The 13184-nt window shown below is 34.6% G+C and overlaps 1 protein-coding gene across 2 annotated transcripts; it reads right to left on the reverse strand.

The window, feature by feature from the left end:
- Positions 1-4224: 4224 nt before the first annotated feature.
- On the reverse strand, positions 4225-12681 carry LOC142631424 (protein LEO1 homolog). 2 transcript variants are annotated; one of them, XM_075805590.1, is made up of 12 exons: positions 12444-12681; positions 11527-11861; positions 11169-11301; positions 10904-11086; positions 9566-9742; positions 8861-8992; positions 7199-7378; positions 6780-6911; positions 6441-6545; positions 6082-6336; positions 4958-5119; positions 4225-4592 (listed from the first exon to the last, which is right to left on the reverse strand). In XM_075805590.1, the coding sequence occupies exons 1-11, from the start codon at positions 12555-12557 to the stop codon at positions 4985-4987; spliced, it is 1881 nt and encodes a 626-aa protein (XP_075661705.1). In that variant the 5' UTR covers positions 12558-12681; the 3' UTR covers positions 4225-4592; positions 4958-4984. The 2 variants fall into 2 exon arrangements, with proteins under 2 accessions (XP_075661705.1, XP_075661704.1); XM_075805589.1 differs by having other exon boundaries at positions 6082-6342.
- Between the last annotated feature and the right edge of the window lie 503 nt (positions 12682-13184).

Consider the following 13184-nt stretch of genomic DNA (forward strand, 5'->3'; position numbering starts at 1 on the left):
CTTTTTTGCTTCTTAGCACCTATAAAGACTGTAATAAAATAAAATAAAAACACTATTAAACCTTTGTTACCATAACATCAAAACCACAAAGAACAGAATTCATATTGAAAAAGAAAGCTTGGCAACCAAAGAAATCACATATGAAACGGAAAATTATACAATACTCCGGGGACCAGGTGTAGCAAACTATACGATACCCCAAATGAAACATGTACTAGAATGTATTAAAAGGAAACTAGCTGTTCCTTTAAAAAGAATTAGGAAAATGCTAAAGCTACTATACAAATTATCAGATTAACAGCTTAGTAACTTTCTTAATTTATTTGTTGTGTTCTGTTTAAAATACGACAACCCAGTTTGTAAGAACTATGTATTTTGTTTTGGGATCATGACAATCTAAATTTTACAAAGCAGAGGAGACAAAAAACACACACACACACAAGTACAACAGCATTCCAGAGGCATTTAAGAACAACAACAGAGAAGCTGAATAGACCCAGCAGAGTCACACCATCATAGAACAATTTTTCCACAACAATAAATAAATAAAGAAAGAAAACACAAACAGAGAGAGAGTTTTTCCTTTACCTTTTTAGCAGAGACACTGGAATAGTTGATGGGTATTTAGAACTTGCTGTTTGCAGAGACACTGGTTTTGCAATCTCTGAAATCGTCAACAACAAAATTGTTGCTTGTCTTTCAAAGAAAAGAAGAAATATTGTTTGAAAATTATCCTGTGATGTTTTGGAAAAACAGAGTAGTAGTGAGGAGGAGAAGAAGAGAGACTATTCCCTTTTGTTAATTTTTCAACGTGGAAATGTTGCCAGGTGGCGCTAGAAACTACGTAACCCTCTCTTGTTAATTCTTTGCTCATCTTGTGACTTGTCTTGTCTCTTTTTTTCTATCATCTGATACTTTTGAATTATAATTGCTTTTTTGGAACTATGGTAAATTAATATTTTAACGTATAAAAATCTTCTCTTTTTTTTTAATGAGAATCATATAATATACTTATTATACAATAAAGTTAACTTGGAAGTCATGGTTGCAGTAAGTGCCTGCACTAAAATGCAGCAATTTTTTTTCTTTTTTTTTACTTAGAAGAAGCTATTAGTCCAAATAGCCACTAAATTAGTAATTTTTTCTTAACTCAAAAAAAGAATATAGAAATTTTTTAGATAAAAACATTTTGTTTCTTCTTATCAACTTTTCTTATATTGCTTTATCACTTCTTTGAATATAGTTATTTAATTATGTTTATTTTAACTTCTTCTTTTCGTAACATTAAATTTTTAAGTTGATTATAACCTTTAAAAAGAATTGGAATTCCTTATTTCTATAGGGTTTTAAATTTGGTATCAAATGGACTCTATAATATATGTTCTTTTAAAAAAATTATTCTAAATATAATAAAATTTGGGCATAAAAGCCCGTGGTGGTTGGACCAATTGGCTGTATTAAACTGCACAATTTATTTTTTCATAGAAGCTGTAGCGGCACTAAATTGCAAGAATTTTTTAAAAAAAATTCAAAAAAGAAACATAGCAATTTTTTAGATAAAAAAATTTTATTTCTTTTTATCAACTTTTCTTCTATTGCTTTATCATTTCTTTGGATAAAATTGTGTTGATTTTAACTACTTCTTTTGATAACTTTGAATTTCTATGTTGATTTTAACATTTTAGTGTCTGTTTGGAACAGCTTATTTAGTTGAAATTGAAAACTTTTTGCTAAAAATGTTAAAAAATAAGTTGAAAGTGGAGATAAGCTGAAAAATTCAGTTCATCCAAACGCACACTTCGAGAGAAAAAAAAAATCTGTCATATTTCCTAATTGCCATCATTTACGTTTACTTTCTCTCTTTATTTTTATTATTTTTTTTAACATTACGTTCATGTCAATATGTGTATATTCATTCTATCTATATGACCTTTTTTATTCTTTTTTTTAGAGATGTGCTATATTCATAATATTTTCACAACAAATTATAAGTGGTAAATTGTCCAAAAAAAACATGCCTAGAAAGTTATAAAAATTAAATAAAAAAAATCACGCCCAGGCCCTAGAAAATCAAAAAAAAAAAAAAAGAGGCAATGTTACCCCAAAAAAAGACATAAACAAAAGGTAACGCTACTGCCCAGGGGAATAAAAAAAATAAATAAAGGCAACTTGAGGAAATCATGTGCACATGCACATAGGTATTTTTGTCAATCAAGAAAAAATTCATCTCCACTCCGTTTTCTCTATTTTGGAGAGAATTTTTTGGTGGGCTTAGGGAGAAAACACCTAGACCCCGACATTTACTTTCTTTCTTTCCTACCCAACCAAGCTCATTCTAAAAAAGTTTTTCCTCCCATTTTTTCTCCAAAGTTTTGTATCTGCCCTATTTCAAACAAACACAACCTTACATTGAAACAAATACAATGCTAGACATAAAAGTGTGTTTGGAAGGAGAAGAAAGTAGAGGGTAAAGGACCGGTTGGGGGGGAGGAGAGGGTTAAATAGAATTAACACCCTTGAGATTCAGGTTAATGCTAATCATGTCCAAAACTTTTCAAAATTGACCAACTTGATCCCTAAACCCAACTTGGACCCTAAAACGTTACTCTCTTTTTGTTTTTCCTTCTCTCTCTCTCACGGTGATTAGGGATCAAGTTTGTGGGTTTTGAAAAAAGCTAGTATTAGCCCAAACCTTAGGGGGGTTTACCATATTTTACTCAATTTTAAAAATTAAGTAAAGAAAGGTATTGTATTTACAATTTAAAATTTTTTAATATAAGTGGAACTTCTCCAAATTTGTCCAATGTCAAGTAATTTAGTAGAATGAAAAATGAGAAACGCTACATTCACAACATTTTTACAATAATTTCACAACAAATTCTAGGTAGCAAATTGTTATTAGTAGACTAAAAGGTAACAACATGCCACATAAATTTTTTTGTGAGAATGTCATCAACCTGACATTATAGATTTTCTTTTCACTAATTGTTAAGTTGGCATAACAAAGAAAGAGAACGCCAAGAAAGAAGGAATCATAGCCATGTCACAAGGCTTCAGGCTTCATTTGGGTGAAGGAGCCCCCAACCCCCGAAACAAACACTAGACTTGGTCAACTAGACTTGGTCAGAATCTGCATTCTTGCAAGCTGCAACCGAGCACAAGAAAACAAACCAACCTAGACTTTGATTTGGTCGCAACCAAGCACAAGAGAACAACCAAACCTAAACTTGAATTGGAAAAAAGTGTCATATCTCAATTCTGCCAGTCTCTCAAAAAAGAATACATACCGTACCTGTCAATTTGTCACTTTTGGAGGGCTCTGAATCCGTCAAGCCAAGGTGCCCCGTATAGACGCAAAAAGATTTGGTACTTTCAGAGACATGGCCAGGAACTTGGTACTTCTCAGGTTTTTGCTTTGTTTTCGGTTTTATTTGTGGCTCATTTTGAGTTGTAAGACACTGGTGGATGGTACATGGGGATGAATATTTTTCATCCACTGAATCAACAGAAGTTGAATAGAAGACCAAATTTTGCCACTGTACTTAATTCAGAGTTAATTTTGCAAACCAAAACCACAAGAAATCACCACTAATCCCAAATTCACAAAATTTTCTCTCTACATTTTGCCCTAAAGTAGGGTCCCAGATTTTTAGCCCTTTTCACACAAATTTCAAAGAACGCATCATTCACAAACAGCTTGTGGTTAATTAATTAATGCTTTTTACATCCACCCTCCACAGTCCACACCTCTTTTTACCCACTTTCAATTCTCCTCCCTCACTCATCATGCCCCGTTATCTTTTCTTTTTATTTATAAATGAGTCCAGTTAATGATTGCTCTCATATATTAATCACCAATTTTTATGAAACTTTTTATTGAAATTGATAAAACCGTTAAAAGAGTTAGTTACTTTTCTTTCTTTTTTTCATTAAAAATTTCCTAAAATAGTTTACAAGCATTCATTAGTAAACCTCCTAACAAATCTATGATAATTCATTTCTCTTCTTTCAATAAAGTTTTTTTAGTTGGGGTTTAAGTAATAGCATCCTTTGTGACAGGTTGGAATCCCAACTTCCCCTCCTCCCCACTATCTACCCATCTAAAATAAATAAAGTTTACTTCATACACCCAAAAAATAAAGAGGCTGATTTCTGCTGTCACTGGATACATAAGAGAAACATCCAAGTAATTAAAAATAATAAATAATAAATAAAAACAGATACTTGGGAACAATAAAAATAACGATAAGCCTTGTACAATATTCTTCGACCATCACAAAGTACCCATTACTAATTTTAGTAGTTATTACAAATAGTAAGAGTTAACTCCAAAAAAAAAAATCAGAATTAATTTAGGGGAAAAAATGATGGAGAACACTAATTCAGTTCACAACATCTCCTCCTACATAATAAAATACAAATCCTTATTCATATACATAGAAACCTTAAGAGTAACAAACTTTGAAAATGGGGGAAATCGGGAGCCAACATTTTCTTTTGCTACAACTAACAGTCTTATCAACAATATGCAATGGTTATCCCAACCCCAATTGCAAAGGTGGTTCATCTCTGATTCATTCTCAAATGTTCAGCTGAAACAATGTAAGAATATGACTCAAAATCATAGCCCCTAAAAGAAATTCACAAAATAAACCATATGCTAAATAATACAACTTTACAACCTTTGCTTTTACCTAGTACAAGGAGATATATTATTTTTACATAGTTCCCTATGAAACAAAATTATGATAAGAAAAAAACATGCAAAAAACAAAATATTTTATAATCAAAACAAAGAAATGAACAGTTATTCAAGCAAATATTTTCCATGAAATCAACAAACTCTTCTTAAAAAAGGCAATTATGTACTTTCTCCGTCTCCAACAGTTTCAACTGTGAGAGCAAGCATGACAAAAATTATAAAAAGAAGTTTACTGTACATAAATGAGATACTCACTTATGGAATTCTTTTCTGAAGCAAGTTTCATTCCTCATCACTATCATAAACAACTGCCATTCGGCGATGGGATGTAGTCTTTCTTGGAGGAGAGTCCTCATCTGACTCAATCCCCTTGCGCTTGAGACTGCCTCCAAACTCCCTACCCTTCTGCTTTGGCTCCTGAAAATATCCAAAAGGCAGGATGAAGTATAAAAAGAATAAAAAATAAACATTATTTCATAACATTGCAATATCTCCTTACATGGAATTTTTATAAAGAGGACAATGTGCGCATTCCACACCATGACAATCTTAGGGATGATCACCCAAAAAGAGATCATATATGTATTACAAATTGCAATAAAGAAGGATTTGAAAAACTTAACCATCAGGCACAACCATTTCCTTTCAGAGTTAACATCATTGTACCACCTAGAGCAGATAATTTGTTAATTATATGACATTGGACAGTCTCATAACACCAATCTATCAACATCAGTGCCAAAGAACTCTTAGCTTCCCCAGAAAAAGCTGCATTCCCTAGCCACATGAATTATATGCACAGTGCATTTATCACTGTTTCTGTTAAAGGTTCTACTGGTATTTTCTTTGGCAGCCCTTTCAGGGGACTAGACCAAAGCAGTTCACACTAGGAACAAAACTCATCAAGAGTTTGAGTGCTGCCCAAGGATGCATGCTAAGGAATTTTCAGATTAGATGCAAAATGAAACATAACACCTGGTATCTATTGACATGTCAAATCCCATTGAACATATATAAAAAATACTCGCACAATCTATGGCCTAACTATCATACTGACAGACAGCCAGTTGTTCTAGTCAATTATTACAGCAAGCATGAAGAAATATTAGAGTCCTAAAACAATCAATGGTAATTCTTTAAAGTATGTTATGGACACAACAGTACATCTAAAATAGACAGTTTAAACTCAGGAAATTTGAAGTATCCAAAGGCATCCGACATATCAAAAACAAAAAGTGCCCGTATCAGATAGCACGATCATAGAACAACAATTATTAAGTAAGTAATCTCTTGTGCCTCAATTGGAAGAGTACATACCAGAGAGCCTAGCTGAAACATGTAGTATGGAAATTTTAGATTAATCAAAGAAACAGGCATACCTCAGCCTCCTCATCCTCTTCCTCCTCCGATGCTTCATTCACTTCTGCCTCTTGTTCATCATGTTCTTCCTCTTCTTCCTCTTCTTCATACTCTTGCACCGGCTCCTCAGCTCTTTTACGTGGGGGAGACCTCTCATCTTCCTCACCATCACTTTCATACTCGGACTCCTCTCGTTCACTGTCAGAGAAATCCACTGGGCGTCGAGAAGATTTAGCAGTTGGCAGAGATGACTTGCGAGGGATGTCTTTTGGTCCCTGTGACTAGAACACCAAAAGCAAAACTTTGTCTTAGCAGAAAAAATAAATAATCACCTTTTCTTTGGGTGGGGGGAATCAATTAAGAGATCAAGTCATGAGACCTTTTTAGCATTTAGAATGCGTTTCTCAGCTCGAGCTTCAACTTCCAAATCTTCCTCAAAGCGGCGGCGAGAACGTCTTGAATCATAATAATCTGTCTCATCGTCCTAAAAATTGGTGGACAAGTAGGAGAATTGGTTCAGGCTTGGACAGACATATATATATATAGAAAAATACTACAGGTAGATGAAGACTATAGGCTTTTCCATGCCTAAAACAATGTTTGTGGTCTCCAAGGTGAAAAGTACCAGTCAAATAATAAAATTCCATAGGTGAAGGAGGAAAAGGCAAGTGTTAACTTTTTCATCTATTTCCCATTCATTGTAAGAGCAAGAGCTGACCTCATCAAGAGCATCCTCCAAGAACCCGGGAGAAAGTTGGCGCCTCTTGTCTACAGTTGGGGTATATTTCCGGTTCACTTTTTCCCTCTTCCGATTAAGAAGTACATTAGCTCTGATGTTTTGACTTTCAGCCTACAAACCATTAGAAAAATGGACAAATGAAATTCATGATTCTCAATATAAAGCACACACCACTACTTAGGTGGCATTTGGGTTTTGAGTTTTGCGTTTACGTTTTTTCTTTTTTCTTTTTTCTTTTTCCTGGACAGCAGTTCTGGTACTGTTCATTGTCCATGAACAGAGATTTTAGACTTATGAACAGTATCAAACGCATGAACAGTAACTTTTTTATTGTTTTCAATTTTCAGCAAAATAAGCGGTATCCAAACATACCCTTAATGCAATTAATAAGTAATTACCTTTTCTTTTTCCTCTTTTTCCCTCTCAGGATCAATGTCAGTGATGCAATTCTTAACCTTATAAACCTTTTTATGCCTTGAGTCAACAAGAGCAGTCAGCAGTCTATGAGAATTTGATGACAAAGATGACGGCATAAACCTCATCTTTTTTAAAATCCTTCCTTGAGATTGGAGAATTCCCTGAAAGCAAGGCATTTAAGGATTCAAGAAATCATGCAGTTCAAAACAGGACATGGGGAGAGCTGTGAACGGTTTTAATGAAAAGTAAAAAAAAAAAGTGATGACCCTACAAGAAATCACATACAAGGTCTTATATTACAATGGCCAAGCTTGGTGGGCAAGATTCAGGGTTCAGAACTGGAACCCATAATCAACAGCATCTATTCGGTATTTGGTATGCATATATAGCATGATCTTGTTCAAAAAGGCTAAACTCTATTCCTGCTGATATACAGATGACCCTAAATTAGTATATTCTTGTCCTGCACGTACACTGCATTTAACTCTCTAAAAGAACATGAGAGGGCTTCTATAAAATCAACTTCATCATTTCTGCCCCCTAGCATCTAGTTGACAGGAACCCCAGTCCCTGGAATAAAATTTAAGTCCCATTATAGTAAAAGCAGCCTAGAGGGGACATATTGCCAATAAACCCTAGCCCAAATGGGACTTTCTCCTCCAACAAGAATGGATAGAGGGTAAGGTCATGGGTCTAAAAACCAGTGGTTTTGTGCATAAATTACCAATCGGGGAAAAAAAACTAAACCTCTTTTAGCACCCAAGGAAGAAAATAGCAATAAATTTCCAATATGGGAGGAGGACATAAATCTAAGGCAAGGACATGAACATCAAGGATATGCCTCTAAACCCTAACACAGTGGCAGTCCCATGTCAACTTTTAAATAACAAATGCCTCTAAACCCTAATACCAAATACACTGATTGTCTATTGTCAAGGGCTTCTAAGCTTTTTTCCATTTATATTGACCAACACACACACATATGTATATGAGTGGCTGTTTGTGTATACACAAGACATTATTGTAAGAATCTAGATTCAACTTCCATGTGACATGATATACTCATGTTCTTACAAGTATCTAGAAAAGAGGGGGAGAGGTAGAATGAACTTGAAAATTCGTTACAAATTTTGGTTATATTATTGGGTCAAGGGATGCTATAGCAGGAAGGAATAATCAAATCGATTATCCTAGAGAGACAATTACAAAATATGAGTTTCTGACTCTGAAAGCATGCCACAAAGAAGGTGTGGAAGGTAAAAGAAAATTGATGCATCTTAGTAGGCTATGTATTTAAGGTTCTCTCAGACACATTTGGCAGCTTGATACATGATGAAGGATAAAATTAGGAAGTTTGTATATCGGATTTTATTGGGCTTAGGGTAGAAAAATTCATAGAACCAGGGTTTAAAATTTTAGAAGAATGAAGCTGGAAACTAGGGAAACAACACACTAGACTTCTCAGGCAGCAATAAAAGATTTTGCTTTCAAGGATGTTTAGACAAATGATATGCAACATCAAAGGTTGGAAAAGGAAGTGGGAAAAAGGGGGTAGAAATGATTAAAGATGTTATATTTATGGATCACACAAGATATCAATTAAATAAAAAACTATTAGACATATCAAACAGATATAAATTCACCTTTCCGTGTCTAAGAAAAAGATGTGATTGATCATGTTGTCCATCTTGCACAGATATGTCAAGAACTTCATTCCCAATTAATAACTGCAAACTGCCATCTGACCATCTCACAAAGCGTGTATTGCTTTCGCGCTATAAAACACAAGGAAATATTTAAACACTAAATTAAATCTGACAAAAATGTTGAACAGTCAAGTGCAAAATGAGCTCTTACAGTAATGTTGGACCAATTTCAAAACTTAAGGCTAAAGGGAAGATAAAAATGGGAAATAATTACCAAGAACAAAAAGTTCATAGGTTGAAGAACCACTATGAAGAGGGTATAATAGGATGATCTACTCCAACACTAAATCATTATTAAGAAAGGTAGCTCTAAATTTATTTTTGCACACACACTTTAGAGTTTAGACTATTGAACATCAAGTGACTTTATAAAACAATAAATACAATTAATTTGTGTGTGGAAATAATCACAAAATCCAACACCTTGATCAACCCCAAAGAAGACATGACTCTGAGAAAAATCCTCTTTTACAACTTACAAGTTATGAGTACAGTGACATAATCAGAGGACCCCAAGACTTTATCCCTGTAATCCTAACTGATTTGACTTTTGTGTTTCTTTCTATGACCAAATGTGTTTGACTTCTCTGTTATGCATGCATGTGTGTGTATAACAGATAACAATAAAAGATAAATACTTACAGATGTTGTGCCATCTGGATTTCTAACAGTCCTCCAGCGCACAATATTGTTCTCTAAGCGTATACGTTTCTTAGATCCAGATTCATCTGTCACAAAAATATCCTCTTCCACAAATGTTTTAGGATCAAATGGTTTTTGGTCAATGCCCATTATATTAGAAACTTTAACCATGTTCATCTGCAAACAGTTAAACAGCCAAATATTAAAATTTTGCACCAAGTCATGAAATTAAAATATTAATGATCCTTTTTTGGGTATCAAAGGATCTGAGGACAATAATAATGAAAACAATAACCATCAAGTTCCTCCCCCCCCCCCTTTAAAATTATTAAGTTATGCACCCAGTAGGTCTTGAACCCATGATCTCATACTCTACATAGTAGTAGATGAGGTACCATTTGAGCTAGATCTCATTGGCAACCATCATCAAGTAAATTACTAAGCACAAAGCTTGCAAAAGAAAAGTAAGATGATCAAGTCATGCAGAACTTCTTCTTTTTTGATAGGTTGCTAGCTAACAGTAAAAATTAAACATGTTCCCCCACACCTTAAAATGAGACAAACTAAAAATGTATCAAATTGGAGCTGAAAATAAGACCCATTAATTGAAACTGTATGAAGTTCCAAAAAGATGAGAAAAATTACAGATCCATTGGCAAAGAGACATGTCTCATGGAAAAAACAAGCAAGGTGGGATAAAAGGAGGACTCAAAAGGAAAACCCTAAAGAGAAACCCCAAACCAAAAGAGGTGATTTTGATTTTGCACAGCTATGACTCAAAACGCTTCCATGGAAACTGAGGGAAGTTGATCTTAAGGGCTGCGCTTACAAATTTTAGAAACTTCAGGACCCAGAAAACTTCTTTTCTCTCACTATGCAGAACTTCTTAACCACAAATAAAATAAAGAATATAGTAAAATTTGTCCTCTATATACGTTTTTATAACTCAAGTATGAATGTATAATTTATATGATGCCAATCGCAACATAAATTGAACAACTTTCCAGTTTCATACTAAATAGCCATGTTAAATGTTATTTGCCCAAGGTCTTTTTTAAAATACAATTTCAAATCCCAAGCTCAACCTCAACATCTAAAAGTGCAATCTACACATGCCACCAACTAATTCAATAAGATGCATAGATGAGACCATAATTAATATCTGAAATGACTAGCAAAACAAGTAGACCATCTGAATTAATTTTAGCTTCAACTTCATTCCCTGGAAAGCAATATATAATGCATATGCCTTAAATGGGGTATGCAAGCAACCTGTGAATCAAGCAAGATAGACAACTTAAGAAAACATAGTAGTAGCTAATAGAAGAAAGAATATACCCTCTCTGGACAAGCTGGAGGTGGACGTAATGGAATCTCTAGCTCCAATGGTGGACCAACAGGCTTCTCTTTAATTCTAGACTCAATGTTTTCCTCTTCTGACTCATAACGAGCATCTTCATCAGGCACTAAATCCTCTGCTCTTGGACTCTTTCCATAGGTCCCTTCCTCTTCCATGGGGTTCTAAGGCAAGAAAACACTTTCTATCATCACCAAGTACAAATCTTGGTCAATGATATATTCATTGCATCAATGATATACTCACAATTAAATCTTGCTCAATGTCATTGTGAGCTGCATACTCAGGAGCTTCTTCTTCATCATCAGACTCACCAAAAACATCACGAACAGCTGAATTTGAAACATGGGTCTGATCTTTTCCTTCCCCAGGCGATCCACTGTTAAGAAGGTAAGTTTCCCATTAATAGTCAAGATAGCTTGCTGCTTGTTATAAAAAGAGCTCACATTAACATTAATATTCTTTTGTTTTGATATGTCTGCAATGCCTAGTGCTTAGTGACCAAGGCATGCATGACCAGCCCATACCAGAAAATAGCACCCAATTCTTCAAGATAAAATTGAATGTGTTTGTGTTAGAAAGGTATTAGTATTATGCAAATTACCTTTGACTTCTACCCTGATCAACTTCCTCTTCGTCATTGTCAGGATAATGGTTTTCCTCGGATCTCTCGGATCCACTTTCAATCACATCGCGTCTCTTGCTTGTTACCACTCTTTGACCATAATCTTCCTTTTCATCACTGTCAGTCTCTTTTCCTCCAATTTCATCTCTTTGATCACCGACTTCTACTTCTTGAGAACTCTGATCTCTTTCACCCTCGCTTTCCCCCGGATCAGGTTCTACTTCAACCAACTCACCTTCACTCTCTACTTCAGCCTCCCCAGGCCCCTCCACTTCAATTTCGCCTTCAGGCTCCAGCCCACCCTCTGCTTCATCCTGAAAACAAAACCGTCACATTTTCAACGGGAAAAAAAAATCCATTTTTATTCGCATGTTACACACGCATGCGATGGGTCCTTAAAAAAAACACCAAAATTATTGTTTTCTATTCGGGGCTATATATTATGCAAAGCTCTATCTTAAGGGCAAAGGCACATATTTATAAACTGAAACTGTAAATTTTCTTAGTTACATAAACTTCAATCACTTAGAACCAATTTTAACCACACCACACATAAACATTATTTATGATCAAGCACACTTAATCACTCTGATTTCGGAAACAAAATTTTGTGCTTTTTAAAACCAGAATGCGTACACATACTCAAAATAAAACACAAACATACTTCATTACAAAATTCTCTAATCCCAGAACACACATAACCAAAATTTTAACACAATCACAAGAACTTCAAATTTCCACGTGGATACCCTAGAGCCTAGATCCAAAGCCATAGCTAGAATTTGCTTAAATTGATGAAAACCTAGCATTACGAGCACGAAATTGAATCTGAAATTTCAGCTTTACCTATAACTTTTATACATCAAAAAAGAGAAGAAGAAGAAGAAGAATCTTACAGAGGCGTAATTGGGCGGAGGATTCGACTCGTGTTCGGAATCAATCTCTTCCTCCTCCTCCGATTGATCGCCGAACAGGTTCTGCATCATCTGGTGCCGCTTCTCCGTCCCCATCTCTCTCTTTCTCTCTCTCTGTGAGTGACTGTGTGACTGTTCGGAGCTCGGAACTCAGAGAGAGTAGTGTCTCTATGTGCGATACAGCAGATCGGGGTTGAGCTCTCAATTATGTATTATTAATATCTCTTTTGCTTTGCTAGCGATTTATATCGACCACCCTAAAAGGAAAAATATTCTTGACGCGTCAGCGTTGGGTTTGAAAGGATGGGACCCAACTCACTGGATTGTCCGGTCCCACTTTTGTATTGATGTAATTTTAGATATTTTGGGGGTGTAGTAGGGGTAACCACGATTTTCACTTTTTAAACCATAATTATATTGACAATATTTATCATCTTTAGTCTGTGTTGAGATACTACTTATTTTGCTAAAAATTAAAAATTAAAAACACTATATTCGATGCGTAATTTTGAAATGGTAAAGCGAAACACATCAATACCAAAATATTATTCATACATTTAAAAATTATTAGCATAAACGCACTTTTAGTTCTTATATTTTGGTTTTTTTTTCTATTTTAGTCCTTACATTTTCATTTTACAATTTTTAGTCCCTAAACCAATTAACACGTGTTATTTTAGTCATTTCCGTCAGTTAACAAATGAAAATAACTGAAGTGACTAA

This window comes from Castanea sativa, chromosome 4 (genome assembly GCF_040712315.1).
Source record: "Castanea sativa cultivar Marrone di Chiusa Pesio chromosome 4, ASM4071231v1".
In the NCBI taxonomy this organism is placed as follows: domain Eukaryota; kingdom Viridiplantae; phylum Streptophyta; class Magnoliopsida; order Fagales; family Fagaceae; genus Castanea; species Castanea sativa.

What these genes read in the sequence shown, in the direction of transcription:
- LOC142631424 (XM_075805589.1), bottom strand. Translation starts at nt 12,557, where the DNA reads ATGGGGACGGAGAAGCGGCACCAGATGATGCAGAACCTGTTCGGCGAT. An exon ending in CTCCAGCTTGTCCAGAGAGG is followed by an intron (nt 9,743 to 10,903) that starts GTATATTCTTTC and finishes AACTGTTTGCAG; the next exon opens with ATGAACATGGTTAAAGTTTC. An exon ending in AAGAGGATGAGGAGGCTGAG is followed by an intron (nt 5,120 to 6,081) that starts GTATGCCTGTTT and finishes GGATATTTTCAG; the next exon opens with GAGCCAAAGCAGAAGGGTAG.